A 24,706-nucleotide genomic window follows, 5' to 3' on the forward strand; every position below is an offset into this window, starting at 1 on the left:
GAATGTTTTTTAAAATAAATACCTAATTAAATAAATGTGGGTGTTGTGGGCTCATTTGAGAGCAAGGGCAGAATACAAATTCAGTAAGTAAGTAAGCAAGCAAGCAAATGAATGAATGAATAAATCTACAGTGGTGCCTCGCAAGACGAAATTAATTTGTTCCGCGAGTTTTTTCGTCTAGCGAATTTTTCGTCTTGCGAATCACGGTTTCCCATAGGAATGCATTGAAAATCAATTAATGTGTTCCTATGGTCAAAAAAAGTCCAAACAAAGCCCAATTTGGTACAACAAGAGTTTATTAAGTGCTCTTTAAAGTCACACATACTGTAAAGAGCATTTCAAAAACTGAAGGAACAATAAATTAAGTTTCTAAACATGACAGAAAAACATTTAAAAATCAACAAAGTGTACAGTACATTTTCTAAGACTCTGGGGGACCACTCGAAGAAGGTTCCTCTTCCACTCTTTGCTCCTTGCTGAAGAACCTGTCCATGGTCTGCTGCTTCATCCGCCTTTTCAGCACCTCCCTGAAAGGCGACATGACCCTCGTATCAAAAGTGTTTGCATGGTCATGTGCCACGTGCTTGTCAGGGTGGTGCCGCTGTGCAAAAGCCTGCACCTCCTTCCACTTCTGGCAAATGTCCCTCAGTTCTTTGGAGGACAGCCGTTCCTCAGTTGCTTCCTCCTCTTCCAGCGAGGCCTGCTCCTGCGCAGCCTCTGCCTGCAGTTCGACCAGCTCCTGGGTGGTCAGCTCGTGGTCGTGCTCCTCCACCAGCTCACTGATGTCCTCCTCTGTGACCTCCAGGCCCATGGTCCTCCCCAAGGCAACAATGTCCGGCACCACTGTTGACTCTGGTGCATCAGAGTCACTTGGTGCCACACATTCCTGCCACAGGCTGCGCCAAGCGCAATTCAAATTTCTCTGGCTGATCCCGTTCCAGGCCGTGGTGATCATCTTCAAGCAGGTGACGATGTCGAAGTGGTCCTTCCAGAATTCCCGCAGGGTGATGGTGGTGCAATCAGTCACCTCGAAGCATTGCCTGAAAAGCTCCCCCAGCCCCTCCCCAACTGTTGCAAACCCCTCCCCAACTGTTCCCCCAGCCACCCACCACACAGAAATTCAAATCCAGATTTTTTTTAAAAAAAAACAGCAGAGTGGTCCAATGGTCACAGAAAATCATAAAAATGCAGGGAAAAAACCACAAGTCTCCAGATTCTTGCAAACCCCTCCCCAACTGTTCCCCCAGCCACCCAGCACACAGAAATTCAAATCCAGAATTTTTTTAAAAAAACAGCAGAGTGGTCCAATGGTCACAGAAAATCATAAAAATGCAGAAAAAAACACGCAAGCTTCCAGATTCTTGCAAACCCCTCCCCAACACCAAGTCCTTGAATTCCAAACACCCCAGCCCAAAATCCATAACCCCCCAAAAAAGTTTTAAAAGCTTAACTTACCAAATGGGTGCAAAAGAAGTTTTGGAAAAGCTTCAAAAATCACCAAAGTCTTTAAAAACCTCAAAAAAGGCTACTATGTACACTGTGTTCTATGAGTTGCTCCTCGAAGTCAAGTCGCAACTGTATTAACGGTGTTAAGAAAAAGGAAACAAACTTGCAAGACGTTTTCGTCTTGCGAAGCAAGCCCATAGGGAAATTCGTCTTGCGAAGCAGCTCAAAAACGGAAAACCCTTTCGTCTAGCGAGTTTTCCGTCTTGCGAGGCATTCGTCTTGCGGGGCACCACTGTATATTTTGTGACTTAGAAGCAGCTTAGAACAACCTAATATCAAATAATAAAACTCCACAAAATTTTTCTCACAAGCCTTGTGTTTTTTTCTTTTGCATTAAAGATCTCAACAGCAATGGATTCATCTGTGATTATGAGTTGCACGAACTCTTCAAAGAGGCCAACCTCCCCCTTCCTGGATACAAAGTGAGGGAGATCATCCAGAAACTGATGGTAGACGGGGACAAGAACAAAGATGGGAAGATCAGCTTTGAAGAGTTTGTTTACGTAAGTATCTAAAAAAACTCCCTCCTGCTAGTCCTCCGTGTCTCTTCCAGTCGTAGAACCTGCTTCTGTTGCAAGGCAGCCAGCCTTTTATCTGTGATGGTAAGGGGGCATTGTGCCACACACAGCAGAGCTGAATGGACTGATATGGAATTTGGCAAGGTTTAAGAATTTTATTCCACTTCTTAAAGGCCTTGAAAGCTCTGGGCTTCTTTTTCCCAAACAACAATGCCATCCACCCCCAAGACCACTTGGGAAAACTTGAGGGAATCTCAAAAGCAGTTTGTGGTGAGGTATTTTGGCAGTCGGGGGCTCTGCTATCCAAAGACAAAAATCTCCCCAGACTTCCTCCAGCCCTTTGACTCCTTTAGGTGTTCTAGTTTATTCTGATCTAGTAACATGCGAGGTGCTTACATGCTGTGCTTTGGAGCTGCACCAACAAGCGCAGAAGACCTGGATCATCCTATCTTTCAGGAGAGGTGAATTTGCAGCCCACCACATGTTGCTGAATTACTGTTCCCACCCCCATCCCTGATGTTTTTCTGTGCTGGCCCTGGCTGATGGGAGCTAGAATCTAACAAGATCTGGAGGGCTGCTGGTTCTCCAATCCTGATCTCCGTTCTCCAAGTGCCAAGACAGCACCACCCAGGCATAAGAGAGTACTATCAGCAAGTTGTATAGAATCATAGAATTATTGTTGGAAGGGGCTGTGTGGGTTATCTAGTCTATCCCCCTGCAATGTAGGAATATTTTGCCTGTTGTGGGACTTGACCGCAGATTAAGAGTCTCATTCTCTACCAACTGCGCTAATTTGTGGAAGCTCCAAAGTTTGTAGAAGTACCATGAAATATTTAGGGGTGGGACCCTTGTGGGTGGGGAGACTCAAAAAAACAGCCCAATGCAGACTTTGTTCAGTGGTCATGAAATGCTCACTGTTTGTTTGTTTGATGGATGGGGTATCATAAACCATGTGCCAAGTGCACTAAAATGGAGTACAGTCATACCTTGGGTTGAAGTAGCTTCAGGTTGCGCTCCATGGCGACCCAGAAGTGATGGAGCATGTTACTTCTGGGTTTCGCTGCTCGCTCATGTGCAGACACTCAAAGTGACATCACGCGCATGTGCGGAAGTGGCAAAACACAACCCGTAGACACGCAGTCGCGCCTTACGTTTACTTCAGGATGCGAAAAGGGCTCCGGAACGGATCCCGTTCATATCCAGAGGTACCAATGTAGCTGGAATCCTGAACAGAAAAGACACTGGAAAATGTTTTGTCTTGTGAGCTGGTTCTCACTGAGGTGGCAAACCCAGGTTGTGGTTGCAGCGTTTGAAACGTCTATTAAGGGTTTTCCCGGATTGGGTCTCCTTCATGCTGAGCATTCTGCTCCACATACACCTGGATCCCTATTTCCTACCTGCTGAAACTCCGTATTATTGAGGTTGGGTTTGGCAAAGCGCACGACCACAATCAGCCTCCAAGCTTCAAGCCTGACATGGTGCACCTCAGGTACAGGCTTAATATGTCGCTAAGAGCCAGGCCTATCACTGACTGCACGTGTTTTTATTTGCGCAGATCTTCCAAGAGGTGAAAAGCAGTGACATCGCCAAGACTTTCAGAAAAGCCATCAACAGAAAAGAAGGCATTTGCGCTATCGGTGGGACATCTGAGCTCTCCAGCGAAGGCACCCAGCACTCCTACTCAGGTAGCCCCTGAAATAATCTTTTGGACTAAGTTGAAATACATTCCTGCATCCTTTGCTACTGAGGTTTATTTTCTCTGCCTCTTTTTTGTGCCCTTGAGGTGTAAATTGGGTGCAGAGACAGCACTCCTAGGAAGACCCCATCAGTTATTTTCAGGTACCACCTCAATTACCTTGAGGTGGTGCCTGAAAATAACTGATGGGGGAGCAGAGGGTTGTTAGCAGAGCTGATGGGTTGTTAGCAGAGGCTTGACAACCATATGTCAGGAGTGCTCTGATGGTGTTTCCTGCTTGGCAGGGGGTTGGACTCGATGGCCCTTGTGGTCTCTTCCAACTCTATGATTCTATGATTCTACCTCCATGCTGGTGATGCAAATCCCTAGCTCCAGCTGCATCCTGGGACCCATGTGCTCTGGCTGAAATGATGCACGGAGTCACACACCATAGCAGTGTGGTGTAGCGGTTAGCATGTTGGGACTAGTACATTGGAGACCAGGGTTCAAATCCCCACTCAGCCATGCAGCTCACTGGGTGACTCTGGGGGCCAGGCCCTGCCTCTCAGCCTAACCTACCTCGCAGGGTGGTTGTGGCGATTAAATAAGGAGGGGAAGAACCATGTATCCCATCCTGAGCTCCTTGGGGGGAGAAACTAGGATCTAAGTGCAACAATTAAACAATTGCCCGGCAACAGATACTTAGGGGTGCTATTGCCACCTACTGTGGAGGCAGATCATCGCTGTCATGGTGAGTGGTCCTCTTTTAAAGCTATCTAGATTGGTGGCCATCACTGCCTCCTGTGGGAGGGAGTTCCATAGTTTAACAAGGTTCCTTTTGTCTGTCCTGAATCTTCCAACATTCAGCTGTCTTGGGTGTAACCAATGTGGTGCCCTGTAGCTCCTATTCTTCTGACCCTTGGCCAAGCTGGCTGGGACTGATGGGAGTTGGAGTCCAACAACACCTGGAGGCCACCAGGTTCCCCAGCTTTGCCATAACCTATTACTGGAATGCACTCCCTGTTGGGTGTGAGATTCCAAGGAGGCCTCGTGGAGCCAGGGATCTCACTGGGCCTTCTTCACCCAGTCATGCTCTCTCGGCCTAACCCAGCTTGTCCCCCTGTGTTTTTGTGAGGATGAAAGAGAGAGCCATCCCATCAGTGATCTGTGGTAGAAACGTGAAGGCTAAATAAATAAACAGAGGGTGGAACGGATCAAAACTCAAGAATTCAGTTTGCAGTCATGGTTCCCAAAATGATTGGTAGCGCTCCCTGGTGGGCAGTAAGATCAGCTGGAGGTGTACTATGGGGGATTTGACCCTAGATACCACTGGATCAAAGTTCAGTTTCGTGGAATTAATTAAATGAATCAATTTAATTGTATTCCGAGTCAATGTGCAATTAAGCGTTACTGTTTTGAATTTATCTCCACGGCCTTAGTGGGTCTTGGAAGCTGCTTTGTGAATAATTCTTTATCAAAGATAGGGTGCACCGGGGAGGAGTTTTATCTGAACAGTTCAGATGGTCTCTGCGTATGTGACACAGTTAAAAGTTGTGCAGATTTGTGGGAGGCCTATAGTTAATTGCTTGAGCCCCAGGTGTTGTTTGGTGTTTCATTGTGGAACACACAAACACCAAGGCCATGAACCTCCTATGGGTCAGCCCCCAGCTTCTGCAGTATCTAAAGTGATTAGATGTGGGTGGGGGGAGCCTGTCCCAGGGTTTTCTGGTGCCCGATGATGCACTGAGTCCTCTTGTTTTGCTTGCCACCTGTGTGAACCCTAAACATACAATGAACTTGACAGTCTCCTTCTTCTTCAGAGGAAGAAAAATATGCCTTTGTGAACTGGATAAACAAGGCTTTGGAAAACGATCCGGACTGCAAGCATGTCATTCCAATGAACCCAAATACAGACGATCTCTTCAAAGCCGTTGCAGATGGGATTGTGCTGTGGTGAGTTTTTTCTTTGGAGGGCTTTTGTTCTCTGGAGTTATGGATGCAATTAGAAAGGTGCAGAAAGGGGGAAGTGGTAATCTCCAGTTAAGTGACATTTCCTGTCACTTAACTGATGTTTTAGATTGTCACACTTCACATGGGTTCATTTGATATCACACTTCCCTCCAATAATTTCATTTTATTTTTGCTCTTTAGTCTTTATTCCATTATGTTTTCAGAGAGCTCAGGGTGATGTACATATTATTAACCATTCATTTAAAGGATTTTTTATCCCACTCTTCAATCAAAAAACTCCCCCAGAGCAGCTTATAAATTGCAACTTTAAATAGCAAAATGAACCAAAAAATCAGTCTGTATAATTTAATGGCACAAAAGGAAAGTGAATTTGGAGTGAGATGGAAATAAGGAAACTTGGGTACAAGTTCTTAGTTTCCAGCTGGGATGGAAAAGCTCAAGGAGAGGTCAGCGTTCAGAGAGGTCAAGGAGAGGTCAGTGTTCCAGTGGAAGTGTGGACTCTCACATACTAAAGCACACATGGTTTTATTCTTTAAAAAAGGAGGTCAGGCTGAGAAAGACTGATTGACACAGCTAATTGGGGATTTGAACCTGAGTCTCCCTCATCTACATCTGCAGCACTGACTGCTCCCCATTGACTTAGCATATAGCACCAGTGGCAATGTTGAAACCAACTCTTGTAACTCTGTACGTTAGCTCTTCCCTCCTGTCTAAAGTTCACAGTGTATGGTTTAGGGTGTCCTGTTGGGTATTGTGTATGTGCTATAGAAGTTCAGCCAAGTGGCTAAGCTCACCACAGGAAGAAAACAACTGTGTAGCAGAGATTGCTTTTACTTGGCCTACACAAACACATACACAAAATATGCACACACCATTTAAAGCTGCTACAGTAAATTTTCTCTTTCTGAGCCCAGAGGGGTTCTTTGCTTGCCAATTCCTTGCAGAATCCACAAGGCAAAGGCAAAATCTAGTTGCTAACAAAGTTCTGCAACTTCCAGAGTTCTCAGAGTCCAGAAGTTCTGAGTCTAGAGGTCTTGCATGTTGTCCGACGTCTGTCAGACGAACCCTTTAGAACGTCTTCCACATTTTCACAGGCTTGTTCCAACAACCTCCACATTTCCCACAGATTCTCCTGCACTCCCCAGCACTGCAGCTTGAGTCCTTTTCTGCCCTGTGCCTAGTGGTAGTTGGCCCAGCAACAGAGACAGTCACAAGATGCCTCAGCTGCACATGGGCAAAATAACATTTCTGCCAACTCATGGAGAGCAAACCCCATGGTTGTTTTTCCCCCAGTTTCCTTAACACTTTCCTTATTCCCTGATTAAAAGTACATGATTTAAGCCTTAAGTATATGGCTTGGGTCCAGTCCACCTGAAAGATCCTTTCTTCATATACGAACCTACGTGGATGCCAAGATCCTTTGTTGATCACCCTCTCTTCATCCCATCAACTTCAGAGTAGCAGTTTATTCATTATTTCTTCATTACATTTGTACCTTACCTTTCCTCCAAAGAGCCCAAGTGGCATACCTAGTTCTCCCTGCTCTTCTTTTCATCTGCACAACAGCCCTGTGAGGTAGGTTAGGCTGAGAGGCAGGGACTGGCCTAAGGTCACCCAGGGAGCTTCATGTCTGAATAAGGTCTCCCACATCTTGGTCTCGCTGGTGGTGATGCGAGAGAGCCATTGGTGTGGTCGCTGCCATATTGTGGAATTCCCTCCCAAGAGAGGCTAGCCTGGCTCCCTCCTTGGTAACTCTTCCTGCAGCAGCCTATATGACCTTCCTATTCAAACAGACCTTTCGAAATGGAAGTGCAGACTATTCTGATCTCTGGGGTGCTCTCAGGGCAAACTGCATTTTAATCGCTGATTCTGAATTCATCCTGTTGAGGTTTTTTTTTTTTTAAAAATGTTGTTTTTAACTGGTTTGTTTTATAACTTAGTAGTTATAAAGTCGTTTAACAATTGTTGGAAGCTGCCTTGAATCCCAACTTAGGAGAAAGGCAGGATATAAATACTGATACTAATTCTAATACTGTATTCCCCTCTGTCCAGCCTCTACCTGCAGCCATCAATGGGAAGCACAAGAAAGAAGCCAGCATTTTAAATTCCAGGCTTCTCTCTCATTCATTTCACAGGCCTCGTACAAGCGATTTTGACAAGCCACCTGTCAGTCATGTGGCATCATAAGGATGTGTGGTTGCTGGTTGTGTGGCCCCATCCACCTGCCCAGTTTGGTTTGCAAGGCCAGTCCTGGCAAGAATCCAGGACATGGAGCAAAAAAGTCTCTGCACCCCTGCTTTCAAGGGTAACTTTGCTAAAAATAATTTAGATCACAGGAGGAGAAACCTTTCCCCCCCGAAAATTAAACCTCTTCACTGATCTGCTTTGGGCAGAAAAACAGCTGCTTATAAGTTCACATATATTAATGAAGAATTCGTTTTTAAAAATCCCTTGCTTCTTTGAGCAACATTGCAGTAATATTGCACTAATATTATTTAGAGGAGTTATTCTGCAAATGCCGTTTAATCATGCCCTGCACCTTTTCACAGAATTCCCCCCCTCCTCTCGCATGAGTGCATAGACCCTGACTAATCTCAGTTTGAATCTTGTTCTCCCCTGCTTCTTTCCGCCAGTAAAATGATCAACCTTTCTGTTCCTGACACAATTGATGAAAGAGCAATCAACAAGAAAAAGCTAACACCATTCATAATTCAGGTAGGGAATCCTCCTCCAACTGGCTTTCTTTCCCCCCTCACTTCCCCAGTGGGTTAAAATAATGCTGGAGTTGTTCATTGACCCAAGGGGGATGAGGGTTTTTTTGCTTTTAATTATTGAAGGGGCCTCTTGTTCTGTGCTTTTGTTTTATATCAAAAAGTAAAAAGGTAAAGGGACTCCTGACCATTAAGTCCAGTCACGGACGACTCATCTCGCTTTATTGGCCAAGGGAGCAGGCATACAGCTTCCGGGTCATGTGACCAGCAGAACTAAGCCACTTCTGGTGCATGGAAATGCCGTTGACCTTCCTGCCAGAGTGGTACCTATTTATCTGCTTGCACTTTGACGTGCTTTCGAACTGCTAGATTTGAAGTAGCTGCCTGTAAATATTAATATAGGTTAAAGAACAGGTGAAAAAACCACCACTGGGTTCGAAGCTTATTAAATGGAAATGCATTGTAGCAACAGCGTTTGGGGAGCAATTTTTGCTTTGAGCCCTACCCCCCCCCCCAAAACCCCCCAACACCTGTTGGATTTGTTTCTGTTTTTTCCGTATCAGGGCCCCAAAACCTAATTCAAAAGGCAGAAAAAAGCTTTAACTGCAGTATTTAATGTTGCTTTCAATGAAACAACATTAAATGTTAAGGAACGCTATATAGCTCAGTGCTGGAACATCTGTTTTGCACACAGAAGTTACCCAGGTTTGGTCCCTAGCATCTTCAAGGTAAATCTCAGAAAGACTCCTCAGAGAGCTTCTGCCAGTCAGTGTAGACAACACTGAGCTAAATGGACCCAATGGCTTGACTCTGTATAAGGCAGCTTCCTGTGCTCCTGCAGTTTGCTAGCATAGGGTTCAAGATCAACAAGACAGGATTTTTAAAAACAACAACAATGGTCTAGCATTTTCATTTGAACCACTGCACAAATAGCCCCTTTGTGGGGAAAGGCAGTGGGTAAAGGAACAGCCAGGCAATTTTGGGCTTCAGTAATTTAGCTGCAAGGGATGCAGGTGGCACTGTGGGTTAAACCGCAGAGCCTTGGGCTTGCTGATCAGAAGGTCTGCAGTTCAAATCCCCGCTCCCATTGCTCCCATTGCTCATTCCCAGTTCCTGCCAACCTAGCAATTTGAAAGCAAGTCAAAGTGCAAGTAGATAAATACGTACCGCTCTGGCAGGAAGGTAAACGGCATTTCTGTGCGCTGCTCTGGTTCGCCAGAAGCAGCTTAGTCCTGCTGGCCACATGACCCGGAAGCTGTACGCCGGCTCCCTCGGCCAATAAAGTGAGATGAGTGCCGCAACCCCAGAGTCATTCATGACTGGACTTAATGGTCAGGGGTCCCTTTACTAATTTAGATACAGTGCACCTGACCACCCATAGAGGGGACAGCTCTTAGGCAAGAGATAACGGTATGAAAGGGATCCCTTCTGACTTGAGCCCCTTCTGTCTTCAGGAAAACCTGAACTTGGCCTTGAACTCGGCCTCTGCCATTGGGTGTCATGTGGTCAACATTGGAGCAGAAGATTTGAGGGAAGGGAAGCCACATCTGGTTCTAGGGCTTCTGTGGCAGATCATCAAGATTGGCTTGTTTGCAGACATAGAACTCAGCAGAAATGAAGGTAAGCCAAAGGCTGCACTCTCTTCCCATCCGGATGACGGACTAAGAACTACCCAGCAAAAGTCACTGCTGGACCCAGCCACCCTCTTATTTTCCTTTGAGCAGGCCAAGTTTTGCATTTCGTTGTCATCACTGCTGCTGCTGTTTTGGAAAGTGGCTGGCCCCTATTTGTGGGTGTGAGCAAGCCATTAGGATGCCATGGTTAGAATGCTGGGGTTTTTGCCACAGTTAGGGTATCCCTAAGATATTTTAAGCTATCCAGGTGCAGTCCCCAAAACTTGCCAGGTGGGACTGAGAAATCCTCCTGCTTGAAACCCTGGAGGTCCTCTGTCAGTCAGTGTAGTCTAGGTCTGGAGACCCTTTCACCCTCTAGATGTCGTTGAAGGACAGCTCTCATCATCCTGGGCTGTGCTTGTTGAGGCTGATGGAAGTTGTAGTTCACAGAATCATAGCATTGTAGAATTGGTAAGGGACCCCAAGGGTCCTCTAGTCCAACTCCCAGCAACACGAGGATCACCACTAAAGCATCCATGGCTGATGGCCAATCAACCTCTGCTTAACAATCTCCAAGAAGGAAAGTCCACAGCCTCTTGAGGGAGACTGAGCTAATATAGACCGATTCTACATAAGGCAGTTCCCTATGATAAGTGGAGGGTCAAAGTTGTGTTTCCTGCAGAAAGTCCCAGATTCAGTCTATCACATATCCAGGTGGAGAACTCTGGATTCTGTAGCTGGGGACAGAAAGCATAGCTCAACAGTGCCAGGGAAGGGCCATAGCTCAGTGGCAGAGCACCTGATTTGCATGCAGCAGATCTCAGATTCCATCTCCAATGGCATCTCCAGGTAGGGCTGGCAATGACTCCCTGCTTGAAACTCTGGAGAGTCTCTGCCAGTCAGTGTAGGCAGTACTGAGCTAGATGGATCAAGGGCCTCATTCAGTATTAAGACAACTTACTTTCTCCCTTAGCCAAATGTGATTATGCCCCTTTTAAATTAAGATAGCTTCGTTTGGGAGGAACGAAATGCAAACCTAGCCTCTCTCAATGGTGCCCTCCAACATCCCTGACCCCATCTTTTTGTTTCAGCCTTGGCTGCCTTGCTCCGAGATGGGGAGACTTTGGAAGACCTGATGAAGTTGTCTCCAGAGGAGCTGCTCTTGAGGTGGGCCAACTTCCACCTGGAAAATGCTGGGTGGCACAAGATCAACAACTTCAGCTCAGAGATCAAGGTATCCGTGGGGCTGGAGATAGTGGGGTGCCTTGTCTAAGCAATAAAGAAATGGGCTACAACTGATGTTCTGACTGCCTTGCAATGATTCCACCTTAAACATCTGGCTACAGGCATAGTTCTTGCTTTGTACAGAGAACAGTGGGGGAGAATTTCACGCCCATCTCTTCCGGGTTGAGGGGTTTTGCTGAGGCTGCCTGGTTTGAGGGCCCTTGAAATCAAGTTATCTTTTCAACTAGGGAGGAGCATACCTGTGACGCTCTAGCTTTTATGGGGCTCTCGCCTTCCCTAACCAACATGGCCAATGGCCAAACAGCCTTCTGTGTGCTGTTCATGAGGCAGAAACATTGGCAAGATTTAAACGTTGCCTAAAGACCCATCTATTGAAGCAGGCATTCCCAGACTTAACATAATATTAAATCAGTAGCTTCTCTGCTTTTGCCAATGTATTTCTTTGTAATTTTGGTTTTAAATGTTCATACGTTTTTGTTTTTATTTTTAAAAACCACCTTACTGTGCTTTATGTAAGCCACTTGAGGATTTTGCACATTAAGTGGTATATAAATATTGCTGAGGGTGAGGATAATGAATTATTCCTACAGATCTTGCTGTAGCTTTGGGAGTGGGAGACACCCCCCTCCCAAAAAGATGGATTATCTACTGGGGAATATTCCCTGGTTTTTGGAATTGAAACTATTTTCCACTGGTTCCCATCTAACCACCTTACTTCTCTTCTCTCTTTCTCTCATGCTTCCTGGATTTCTGCTGTCCTTCTTTCGCTCTCTTGCCTTCCTTTCTCTCCCCCTCCCCTTGCTTTTATTTTTGCAAGCTCACTGACTTCAATAACTCTGTTAAGGTATCAAAGCAATGTATACCTCCTCAGTGTTTTAACTAATTTAATGGTGCCCGGTCTTGTATGTGTCTTCTGCCTTGCAGTAGGCAAACCAATGGCTGACTCTCTTCTTCCTCGTTTTTGGTCTGCTCCAGGACTCCAGAGCATACTACCATCTCCTCAACCAAATTGCACCCAAGGGACAGAAGGAAGGGGAGCCGCAAATTGATATCAACATGTCTGGCTTCAGTGTAAGTCCTCCCCATTCTTGGGCTGCTACAAATCTCTTTAGCATCGGGACATTATAGTTGCCTGGCTTTTGGTTAATTTAAAACACCAGATGCTGTTGAAAGAAAGTGGCACCTTCCCACTGAATTTTGCATGCGCAGCCCCATGTAGAACCCAGGTCTTCTCCATGCATAGCAGTTGCTTTATAGCCCTTCCCCTACCATACAAAGCTGCCTTCTACTGATTCAGACTGTTGGTCCATCTGGCTCACTATTGCCTACACTGACTTGCAGTCTCCAGAGTTTTAGGCTTTGCAGCACTACTTGGAGATGCTGGGGACTGAACCTTCATGCAAGGCAAGTGTCCTAACACTGAGCTGTGGACCTCCCCCACCCCAGCTTGTTTTGTTGGTGGTGGGTGGTGAGGAGGGCGAGCCCTGAACATGTGGGATTGGGCAATCAGTCTGCTAATCATCACTGCCCTGTGATGCGGTTGAAGAAGGTCCTCTTGATAGTTCATGGTGCTATCCCTGCTTTTCCAGGAGAAAGACGACTTGAAGAGGGCTGAGTGCATGCTTCAGCAGGCAGACAGACTGGGCTGCCGGCAGTTTGTCACCCCAGCGGACGTTGTAAGTGGCAACCCCAAACTGAACTTGGCTTTCGTGGCCAACTTGTTCAACAAGTACCCGGCACTCACCAAGCCTGAAAACCAGGACATTGACTGGACACTGCTGGAAGGTAAGGAAGGGCTGCATTTCCTCTCCAGGGTTCTTGTTGGAGGGAAGAGGGTAGTGTGTGTGTGTGTGTGTGTGTGTGTGTGTGTGTGTGTGTGTGTTGCAGAGGTGGACAGCTGCAGGTGCTTTTCTCCTGCACTCAAAGAATTAGCCATGCACATTTCCTTATGTTCAGAAGTTATGCAGGGGGCAACTGGGAAGAAGACATTTCCTGGAGACTCACATGGTGTTTTCACAACTCTCTCTCTCAGAAACCATGCTGCCCTGTTCTGCCCAAGCTTTGCAGATTTTTAAGGATTAAATGGATTTTTTCTCGTATACTTGGATAACTTTAATTTTCGCTCTGGTTGCATTAAAAGTTTTCTGATATTTAACTTTTTAAGCTGCCTTCAGTGTTGTTGTTTTGTAAAAGGGGCACCTAATTTCCTGTCTGTCTCTCCCCCCCCCCCCTTAACTTAGGTGAGACCCGAGAAGAAAGAACATTTCGCAACTGGATGAACTCTCTTGGCGTGAACCCCCATGTGAACCATCTCTACGGGTAAGTAGCAGGCTCACTGCCTGCCTTGTTTGGAGCAATCGGTTTCTGATACATAGAAGGGGAGCGCCCATTGTCCCTGACCATTGGGCTTGCTGGCTGGTGGTGATGAAGTCCTTCTGCATCTGGGGAGCCACAGAGGGTTTTCATCCCTGCTGGAACCTACAGGTGACTCTACACATGTGGGGGTTATGTTCTGGGGCCCTGTGCATGAAATCGTGTAAAATGGGGAGCACCCTCTAAATGCCCTTTCAACGCCCTCTCTGCCACTTCCTCTTCAATCCTTACCAAAAATACTGTATCCAAAAATATCCACAACTAGAATTGAAGCTCTAGGGAGAAAGCCGCTGCTGCTGCTGTGCTGCCCCACACACCAGTTGTTAGGCGGGGAGGTCGAGCAGTATAAAGAAAGCCTCAGTGCCTCCAGTCTCTTCGGGGCTTCCTCCTTCCTCACATGTCCTTTTTGCGCTCTGGGGAGGGTCTCTTCATGAGCCACGAAGGCTCCAGCTCTCGCCCACCTTTTCTGGGTTTGAATTGAACTATTTAATTATTTCCTGGCACTGCGTGTATGCCCAGTTGTGTGTGAGTCGAATGCATGTAACTCTGGCGGGGGTTGTGTCTGTATTTTAAATATTGAGCTGGTTTTGCTTTAAAAAGAAAATGTCCCATGTGGCAAAAACACATCAACTATTAATTGATGCTCTCTGTTTCCAGTGATCTGCAGGATGCATTGGTCATCTTGCAGCTCTATGAAAAGATAAAAGTTCCTGTTGACTGGAGTAAGGTCAACAAGCCCCCGTACCCAAAGCTTGGAGCAAACATGAAAAAGGTAACGATGCCTGCTGCTGGCGGCGCTGCTGCTTAGAAACGGTTTTGTACAAATTCAGGGTTCAGATTCAGTTCACATCACAGACGGAGAGAGCCTGCTGCCTCCCCCACCTCCCCAGCTTGCATAATTGTGTTCTACAGCACACAGAACACCTGGCAGCCGTGCGTGGTAGGAGTAGATTCTTCCCAGGAAGGTTTGCCCATAATTGCTGTTTTCATGGAGGAAGGGAAGGGAAGGCCTGTAACTCAGCAGAAGAGCACCTGCTTTTTCAGTGGTGGTTCCCCAATTTGTGGAATGCCTTCGCTAGTGAGGGGCACCTGTCTCCATTATTATTAACATTCAGGAGGAATTAAAAAACTTTCCTTCTCACTCAGGCATTGGGGAATATTGTTCCAAGTAACCCCAATATTTTTCTATTTATTCATGGAATCTGTATCCCTCCTTTTTCTCCAAGGAGCTCAAAGTGTCATACATTGTTCTCCTCCTCCTTGTTTTAACCCCCACAGCAACCCTGTGCGGTAGATTAGGCTGAGAGGCAGTGACTGGCCCCCAAAATCACCATGTGAGAGCTTCATGGCTGAGTGGGGATTAGAACCCTGGTCTCCCAGGTCCTAGCCTGACACACTTAACTGCAATACAACTCCATTTCTGCCCAGGTGGGACTGCACCATAGTAGGCTAGCTGGATTTCATCAGTATAAGGCACATCACACAATCTAACCTTTCTCTCTCTCTCTCTCTCTCTCTCTCTCTCTCTCTCTCTCTCTCTCTCCCTCTCCCTCTCCCTCTCCCTCTCCCTCTCCCTCTCCCTCCCTCCCTCTCCACAATTTCCGCCTTTCCCCACGAGCAGCTGGAAAATTGCAATTATGCCGTCGACCTAGGGAAGCATCCGGCAAAGTTCTCCCTGGTTGGCATTGGCGGGCAAGACCTCAATGACGGCAACCCAACTCTCACGCTGGCTGTAGTGTGGCAGCTGATGAGAAGGTATCATTGAGCTTTAGTTTTTGACGTGTGCAAATGCTTCCTTGCAGGACTAAGACCTTGGTGTGGGCTGGCCACAGGGTTTCCACTGTGGGCAAATGTTTCAGAAAAGGCTTGGGGCCTTTTGTGTCTGGTGTGGCTGCTTTTGCTGTTGTTAACCCAGCTTCTGCTGTCACACGGAAAAACAAAGAAGGTCCACTGCTGCAGCTTCTTTCTCCCCCCCCCTTTTTTTTTTTAAAAGGGGGAAATAAAAATTTGTTTGCTTATTCATGTGGAAAATTAGGGTCTGGAAAGAATTTGAAGCTCCAGCTGTAAGGGAATGACTATGGAAATGTCTTGAATTAGGAAAAATTGACAAATCAAGAGTTGACAACCCCACAGCATGTGGAGGGCGCCCCCTCCTGATTTAGCACAAGGCCTGCAACTCTTGTCCCTGGCTATCCCAGGAAGACTTCTGAGAAGCTTTTTCTTGCTCATTAGCCACCTTTTCACTGCTAAACCCCAAGCAGGTTATTTTATTTGGAAGCTCTCCTCTGTCTTTTGTGATGAACAATGATATCTCCCTTTTCCTGCTCCTAGATATACTCTGAACGTCCTAGAGGATCTTGGAGACGGTCAGAAGGCAAATGATGACATTATCGTAAGCTGGGTAAACAAGACCTTGGCAGAAGCTGGGAAATCGAGCTCTATCCAGAGCTTTAAGGTGCAAAGCATTCCTCTCTCTTTCTTTTAAAATGGGTATTGGATTTCTTGCCTTTATTCTAGCATAAATATTCCTGAAATGGTGCAGCCTGGTATTTTTAGGTGGGTGTGTCTGTAGCCACATTCTGGGCCTGAGGCCTGCATAAGTAGCCATCCTGACAGGGAAAAACAGGAGGCTTCTCTTGTGGAATAATTTTCCTCGTGCAGACACCTCTCTTGACAGTGAGCAGTTTGCTAGCTTCTTCTAAATCTGCCCTCATCCACAAATAACTTAGGCCTTGTTCTAACTGAAGTCTGTGAGACTTCAGGCTGTCATCAGTATCTGGGTGTGAGCTGCTGCCGTGAGTTCTTGTTCCTCCATTTAAACATCTCCCTGCTTATAGATAAGGAGGCTATGCTCAAACTATCCTCTGTGACATGCTACTGCTCTTTATTTATTTATGGGGGTGCAGTCCACCAATTGAGTGGCCACCACCTGCAGTCTGGCTCACCCAAGGCATAGTTCCGCACGGTTCTCAATGCTACTGGGCTGCGCTAGTGCTGATCCTAACTCAGGGTAAACTGATTGAAATTAATGGGCGTGGCTAACCGAGATGGTTTAATTTCACTGGAACTGCACTTGAGTGAGTAGCTGGACTTAGCTGCATGCAGCCTGTAGATACTGAATATCAGCAGGGCTTCCTTTCAGCCAGAACTCGCCAGATCTCAGCTCCAGTTCCTTTCTGGTGGGTGCCATTGCCATTCTAAGAGAACAAGGGAGATATTCATGGGGAGTTCTGGTACCTCTTTTTCTAGAAAAACAGCACTGAATATCAGGTTGTATGGCAGATTCTTAGAGATGATTAAACACCCACAAGAGATTTTTGTAGACCTCAAGAAAGAAATACTGATTCTTCCCAAGTGTAAGAGCTGCTGTTTGTTCCATTGCATTGGTTTTTCCCCTTGTGTGGAGGACTCCCTGGTCCTGAATGGGGTAACTGTGCCCCTGAAGGACCAGGTGTGCAGCCTGTGCGTCATTCTGGACTCACAGCTGCCCATGGAGGCGCAGGTTAATTCTGGGTCCAGGGCAGCTGTTTATCAGCTCCATCTGGTACGCAGGATGAGACCCTCCATGCCCGCAGACTGTCTCGCCAGAGTGGTGCATGCTCTGGTTATCTCTCGCTTGGACTACTGCAGTGCGCTCTATGTGGAGCTACCTTTGAAGGTGACCCAGAAATTACAACTAATCCAGAATGTGGCAGCTGGACTGGTGACTGGGAGCGGCCGCCAAGACCACATAACACCAGTCTTGAAAGATCTACGTTGGCTCCCAGTACGTTTCCGAGCACAATTCAAAGTCTTGGTGCTGACCTTTAAAGCTCTAAATGGCCTCGGTCCAGTATACCTGAAGGAGCATCTCCACCCCCATTGTTCTGCCCGGACACTGAGGTTCAGCGCTGAGGGCCTTCTGGCGGTTCCCTTGCTGTGAGAAGCGAAGTTACAGGAAATCAGGCAGAGGGCCTTCTCGGTAGTGGCATCCACCCTGTGGAACACCCTCCCACCAGATGTCAAAGAGAAAAACAACTACCAGATTTTTAGAAGACATCTGAAGGCAACCCTGTTTAGGGAAGCTTTTAATGTTTAACAGATTATTGTATTTTAATATTTTGTTGGAAGCCGCCCAGTGTGGCTGGGCAATTATTATTATTATTATTATTATTATTATTATTATTATTATTATTATACAGTTCAACTGTGTGTGTTCTGTGTATGAATTGTCTGTCACCTGCTTCCTCAAATTTTAAATTACGTTAACATACTGCCCCCCTTCTCTCATCTAGGACAAGAGTATTAGTAGCAGCTTAGCCGTTGTGGACTTAATTGATGCCATTCAACCTGGCTGTATAAATTATGATCTTGTGAAGACAGGAGATCTGTCAGAGGAAGATAAACACAGTAATGCCAAGTAAGCCTCTTTCCTTCTTCTTCAGTGTCCTATTTTTTTTAGCATTCTACCAAATGTATTCTCATTTGAAACTCTGGCTCCAGGTCTAGTGTGCAGACCTCATAGTCCAAAGACATATGCTGATCCCAGAATTTTTGCTTTCAGGATTCCACATTTAAAGCACATGACTCCCTGCAAAGAATCCTAGTTGAACTGCGGAACTCACTCCCACAGGAGGCAGTGAGGGTCGCCAACTAGGTGGCTTTAAAAAGGGGATTTGGCAAATTCACAGAGAAATTTGGAGCTGTCGGTGGCTATTAGCCGTGGTGCCCAGTCTCCCACTTGGGGGCAGCAGTGCTTCTGAATGCCAGTTGCTGGAAGCAGCAGGAGGGGAAGGGGCTCTTGCCATCGAGTCTTGTTTGTGTTCTTCCTCCCAACGGGGTACCTGGTTAGCCACTGTGAGAACAGGATGCACAACTAGAAGGGTCTTTGGCCTGATCCAGAAGGGGTCTTCTTCTGCAATTTGCTGTGGTTACTGGGAATTGTAGCTCTGTGAAGGGGAAACTACAATTCCAAGGATTCCTAGGAGGATGAAATCATGTGCTTTAAATGTGTGCTGGATGTGCTTTCATGTATGTTGTGGATCTGCCCATAGTTGGCAAAATGGGGGGAACTATTATTTGACAGTCTCAGACCCCCAGGGCCAGATTTAGGTTTGATGATTTAGGTTTGATGAGGCCCTAAGCTACTGAAGGTAATGGAGCCCTTTATATGTCCAGCTGTCCTTTGTCAACAACAAATTGTCGCTGTTTTTTGTGTTGAATATATGCTATATGGTAATTGATGGACCTAATAGGTATCTAAAGCCATTTGCACATCACAAATAGGAGCCTACACAACACAAAACACTGTTGCTGAATGTAGGTTTTATTTTATTCATTTTTTATCTTATATTTTGGAAATGTACATCCAGGGGTTTTTTTGTTTAATTTTTTGGGGTGGCCCCCAAGAGAGTGGGGCCCTAAGCTATAGCTTGTTTAGCTTATACATAAATCCGGCACTGCAGACCCCACATGTTTGGGTGTAGATCTCTTCCTCCTCCTCCATTGTTGTCAAGTGGCAAAAGGGTTCAAGACACCTGACATCCCTTCATTTGCTCCTAGGTATGCCGTGTCAATGGCTAGGAGAATCGGGGCCCGTGTGTATGCTCTCCCCGAGGACCTGGTGGAGGTGAAACCCAAGATGGTAATGACAGTGTTTGCCTGCTTGATGGGCCGAGGAATGAAGAGAGTTTAAGAGTCCAAGCACCAAAACCAAAGCACCCAGACCAACCCACCCCCACCCCCACCCGTTTGTGTCTTGCGAGAGCAGCTGATTCCAGAGGGAAAGGCTGCCAGCTTCTACAGCAGCAGCAGCAGCAGCAACAAAAGAACTCTTGGTGTGGTTTTTGTTTTGTTTTGTTTTTAAAGGTGAACTCTCCATTTTGTCCTGCAAAAGGCAGAAATGCGATGAGAATTCTCAGAGAAAGAGATGGGGGGGAAGCGTTAACCAGCCACAAGAGCTCTCTTCCCTCAGATTTTTTTTTAAAGAAAGGTTTGTTTTCTCAAGTGCCTGCAAGAAAGCATTTGGATCTTTTTGTGGAGCAGACTGCCGGGCTGGCAGCTGAGGCTTCCATGCTTAGATGCTCCGTTCTTTAGTGGTCTGTCAGAGCTGGCTGGCATCAGTCCTTAATAGTGATGCATCTCACTCTTCTGTCTTAACAAAGGGGGGGGGAGTCTAGTTTTTATTTTATTTCAGGTGGTCTTAGAATGTGTGACAGCATTGAGTTTCCATTGAATTTTTGCTGCAGTTTCATTGAGGCAAAGGCAGTAACCAGAACTGTGTGTTACCCCAGGCACAAAAAGAAAGAAAGAAAGAAAGGATTCTACATCTTGGCTAATAAAAGGCTGCATTTTGTAGCTAGTTGTAAATTATAGAACTGGGTGAGGTTGTACACATTCTGTAATTCTGCATCATTTTCTCAGCAACTATAGGCTGGTAGGTTTAATTTGTCCTGCATGATTTGGGCCGCAACCCTAACCCCACTTATGAGGGGTAAGCCCCATTGAAGTAAATAATACTTTTGGGTGGGTATGGTTAGGATTGCAGTGACAGTCACAGGGAGGGGCAATGCTAGGTGCTTATTCCCTATCACTTTCACAGTGGAAATCTTAATGTGAAATGCCAGTGCTTTCTACAATTTCAGCTAGCATGGCCTACACTTCCTCAAACATGCTCTCTGTAAAGATAGAAACTTGTTTTTTGAAAACAAAAGCCCAATTAACCTCACCCAGTTCTTTTCCCAGGGGTCCTGTGGGATGGAAATCTGCACACAGCTGGTCTCAAGGGAGGAGACAGGAAGGGGCAGGGTGGAAATGGTACTTCCAAAGACGAGTCTTCCAGCAGTATTCTCAAAACATGGTGCTGCTCTTATCTTTATTTTTCTTCCGTACAGCCTAACGATGCTTTTTATTCTTTCACAGGCACAAGCATAGCAGGGTTCTCCCCCCCCCCTTTTTTGGCTAAGTTTTCTCTTTATATATAAAATAAATTCTTTCGTTTTGAGAGCACCACCTTCAAAGGCTACTGCATGCCAACTGCTTCAGTAAACCAAAAGAACCAAATGAATGCCTTTTTTTTTTGTAATATTATCTTGGTTCAGTTTGTATTTTGCTAGAGATCTTTGTTGTTTAACCCCAGAATATGTATGCGAAACATCTTAAGTTTTTATATATGCGCGCGCGCACACACACACACACCCCCCCCCCCTATCTATCTATCATCCATCTATCTATCTATCTACAGGGCTTTCCCCCCCCCCAGCCAGAACTCACTGGAACTCAGTTCTGGCCCCTCTCAGGTGGGGGCACCATTGCCATTATAAGAGAGCAAGGGAGGTGCTCATGATGAGTTCTGGCACCTCTTTTTCTAGAAAAACAGCCGTCTGTGTGTGTGTGTGTGTGTGTGTGTGTGTGTGTGTGTGTGTGTAGAAAAGCATGGCAGGTGGGACCAGGCCAATTCCACAAACAGCAGGGACCAGTAATTGCGGAATGTGCTGAGATTTCAGAAACTATTTTTTTATATAAATAAAAAAGGGAAATGTTATCAGCAATGAGAAGGCATTCTATCCATAGGAGCAATTGTACTCTGGCTTTGGCGAGCTGTTAGCTACCCTTCAGGTCATATTGTTATCCTGAGCTATTCAAAATGATGTAATATGGAGACAAAGCAAAAGTTGTTTAAAGTTGAAATAAAGTTGTTTAAAATACAGACCAAATCTGATTTCTGTCAGCGTGCCAGTTTCTCGCACCTCCTGGTTCAAGCCCAGTATAAGGATGTCAGAAGAGCCTGCTGCTGGATGAAGGCCAGTGGCCCAGCCAGTCCAGCATCCTGTTCTCACGGTGGCCAACCAGAGATCGGTGGGAAGCCCACAGTCAGGATCCAAGCACAAGAGCAGCTCTCCCCCTGCTGCCTTTCCCAGCAGCTGGTATTCAGAAGCATGGCTGCCTCTGACCATGGAGGCAGAGAATAGCCATCATGACCGGTAGCTGTTTGCAGCCTTCTCCTCCATGAATTTGTCCAATCCCATTTTGCAGCCCTCTCTGCCTAAGTTGATGGCCATCATTGCTTCCCAGGGGAGTAAATTCCATAATTTAACTCTGTAACACTGTGTGAAGGAGTTACTGCCTTTTTTTCTGCCCTAAATTCAGATTCATTGAATGCCCAGTGAAATTCAGCTTGATGCATGTAATAGCCCTTTCTTGCATCATCAAACACGTGGCTCATAAGAGGTGTTTTGGCACAGGGAGGGGGGCATGCAGTAAGCAGGTGCAACCCTACTTCTCAGTTCAAAGCTTGAACACTCCTTTCCACTCACATGACGGGATAGGGGACCCTAAATTAGGATGTGGGCTCCTTCATTGGAGGTGTTCACCATTCCTGTAGGAACAGCTTGCTGAACCAACTCACCCAGGAATGCACAGAGGACTGAGCAACCTTCTATGTAAGAGATTCTGGGGACGAAAAACTTGCAATGCAGGTAGCTATGTTCGCTCTTCCCAGCCCAAGCAAACAGTTTGGGATTTTGACTGTGAAATAGCATGGAGGAAGGGGTTTTAAAAAATGATCCCAGTGCTCGTGTTGCAAACAAACTGGCAGCTCTCCTCATGGCTGTATTTTGGGTGCGGAATCCAGAAGCTCAATAATGTATCACGGTGTAATGTGTAGTTTGGCCCTGTGTCACTGGTTGCAATGAAGCCCAAATGGTGCTGCTTTGTACATTTCTTCTACATCCCTCTGGCATGCCTATCATAGATCATTCTGTACTGGTTGCATTTCTTTACTACTAGCTGGAGAAGCATGCATCTTTCAAAACATACCTTGTAAATAATATGTATCCATATCTTGCAAACTTGCTGGAAATCTTAGGAAGGCTCCTAGTATCCTAAAAAGTGAAGTTATTCTCTGCAATGAAAGGACATTTTGCACCTTGGAGGGTTATCCAAGATTCTAGTCCTTATTAGATGAAACAAAATGAAAACCTTTTGGGGGCATCTATTGACAAACTCAGAACCTAGAAGAGGCCACTGTTACGTTTGCCCTGCCTGTCCTAAGTTTTCCTTCCCCTTTCCCCAAGGATGGGAGACTGGTAGCCCTACATATGTTACCAGACTACAACTCCCTTTGCCCCAGCCAGCCTTGCCAATGTTCAGGGGATGGTGGGAGTTGTAGTCCCAGCAACATCTTCAGGACCTCAGGTTCTCCATCCCTGACCAAACCCACCTGCTTCCAAGATGTTGCAAGTTAGGGAGTTTGTGGAGTGTGTGAAGGCATCAGGACCAGAACATTCTGCAAGAAGAAAGGATGGACTGAATAATATCTGAAAGGACTTGGGGAGATGGCTTCCTGTACTGTAACTTGGGGCAAAGAACATACTCTAGTGGCCAGAATTGTGGAAACCTTTAGGGAAAGTTGTACTTCTAAGGTTTGGTGGCTCATAACTTAAATCTTATGGGACGCGGGTGGCGCTGTGGGTAAAACCTCAGTGCCTAGGACTTTCCGATCGTATGGTCGGCGGTTCGAATCCCCGCGGGGGGGGGGGGTGAGCTCCCGTCTTTCGGTCCCAGCTCCTGCCCACCTAGCAGTTCAAAAGCACCCCTAAGTGCAAGTAGATAAATAGGGACCGCTTACTAGCGGGAAGGTAAACAGCGTTTCCGTGTGCTGCGCTGGTGCTGGCTCGCCAGAGCAGCTTTGTCACGCTGGCCACGTGACCCGGAAGTGTCTGCGGACAGCGCTGGCTCCCGGCCTCTTAAGTGAGATGAGCGCACAACCCTAGAGTCGGACACGACTGGCCCATACGGGCAGGGGTACCTTTACCTTTACCTTTAACTTAAATCTTGTTTTAGAATAATACCAGAAAATGATGCCATAAAAACATATAGCAATAGAAAGATTATTTAATGTGGAATATAATGCAACAAATTTTGCTGAATCATCTTTATTTTATCAAAAGGTATAGCCAAATAACCAGAAAAAGAAAGCACAACTGCCTTGTGTGGCAAGAAGTAAAGCTAAAGGGACCCCTGACCATTAGGTCCAGTCATGGCCAACTCTGGAATTGCAGCACTCATCTCGCTTTATTGGCCGAGGGAGCCGGCGTACAGCTTCCGGGTCATGTGGCTAGCATGACTGAGCCGCTTCTGGCGAACCAGAGCAGTGCATGGAAATGCCGTTTACCTTCCTGCCGGAGCGGTACCTATTTATCTTCTTGCACTTTGATGTGCTTTCGAACTGCTAGGTTGGCAGGAGCAGGGACCTGTCGCGGGGATTCGAACCGCTGACCTTCTGATCAGCAAGTCCTAGGCTCTGCGGTTTAGATTTCCTTAACTCAAAAGTGACCAGTGGCAAATGGAGTGTGACTAGTCACCTAGAAAATGGTGTCATAGCCCTGACCTAAATCCAATAGAAAATCAGTGGAGCAAATGAAAGAAACTATTTTAGTCAGGGGCAATCAAGGAATAAAGCACAATTGATAGAAGCAATCGTGCAATCTTGGTTTCACATTATAATACCTGGTGGCCTAAACTCCTTGGTTCACTCCATGGGATGCTGTTATAGGGCTGTGATTGTGGCCAAAGGTTTCCATACAAAGTATTAAAACAGAAATGGTGAGAAGTTATGAAATACCCTTTATCATGTTTTTTTGTGTTTAACTTATTTTATTTGGCTATACAGTAGTTTTTTATAGAATAAAGATAATTCATCCCAGATTGTTGCATTATATTCTTCATTATAATCTTATTCCAAAAAAGACTGATGTTATAAGCCATCAAGCCTCAGAAATACAACTTTTCCTAAACGTTTCCATAATTTTGGCCACTAGTGGGGAGCGGCCATAAGCTCAGCGGCAAAGCGGGTGGTCCTTCCTTGCCGATGGTCCCAGATTCAACCCCTGGCATCTCCAGGTAGGACAGGGAAGCCCGGAGAGCTGCTGCCAGTCAATGCAGACACTGCTGGGCTAGATTTGACTCGGCATAAGGCAGCTTCCTATCTTTGTTTGTTTATCATCTTCATCATCATTATTTTAATAACTTAAATATCCACTTAATATAACAACATCTTTAAACAGTTTGACAGATTGCAGTCATGATACCACAAGCAGAAACAAAACAAAGCAG

General features: G+C 46.1%; 1 protein-coding gene across 4 annotated transcripts in view; it reads left to right on the top strand.

Moving 5' to 3' along the window:
• The window catches only part of PLS3 (plastin 3), a 63,756-nt gene extending 43,846 nt beyond the window's left edge, over positions 1 to 19,910 (top strand). For all 4 annotated transcript variants that reach the window (XM_028714888.2, XM_077922714.1, XM_028714889.2 and 1 more), the window contains exons 4-17: positions 1,846 to 2,009; positions 3,580 to 3,709; positions 5,520 to 5,652; positions 8,304 to 8,385; positions 9,836 to 10,001; positions 11,086 to 11,228; positions 12,215 to 12,310; positions 12,829 to 13,024; positions 13,480 to 13,558; positions 14,270 to 14,384; positions 15,234 to 15,367; positions 15,944 to 16,067; positions 17,887 to 18,011; positions 19,154 to 19,910. In XM_028714888.2, coding sequence (XP_028570721.2) covers positions 1,846 to 2,009; positions 3,580 to 3,709; positions 5,520 to 5,652; positions 8,304 to 8,385; positions 9,836 to 10,001; positions 11,086 to 11,228; positions 12,215 to 12,310; positions 12,829 to 13,024; positions 13,480 to 13,558; positions 14,270 to 14,384; positions 15,234 to 15,367; positions 15,944 to 16,067; positions 17,887 to 18,011; positions 19,154 to 19,286 — 1,820 coding nt within the window. In that variant the 3' untranslated portion in view covers positions 19,287 to 19,910. The remainder of the gene's footprint in view (positions 1 to 1,845; positions 2,010 to 3,579; positions 3,710 to 5,519; positions 5,653 to 8,303; positions 8,386 to 9,835; positions 10,002 to 11,085; positions 11,229 to 12,214; positions 12,311 to 12,828; positions 13,025 to 13,479; positions 13,559 to 14,269; positions 14,385 to 15,233; positions 15,368 to 15,943; positions 16,068 to 17,886; positions 18,012 to 19,153) is intronic.
• Positions 19,911 to 24,706: the final 4,796 nt, after the last annotated feature.

This window comes from Podarcis muralis, chromosome Z (assembly GCF_964188315.1).
Source record: "Podarcis muralis chromosome Z, rPodMur119.hap1.1, whole genome shotgun sequence".
Taxonomy (NCBI): Eukaryota; Metazoa; Chordata; class Lepidosauria; order Squamata; family Lacertidae; genus Podarcis; species Podarcis muralis.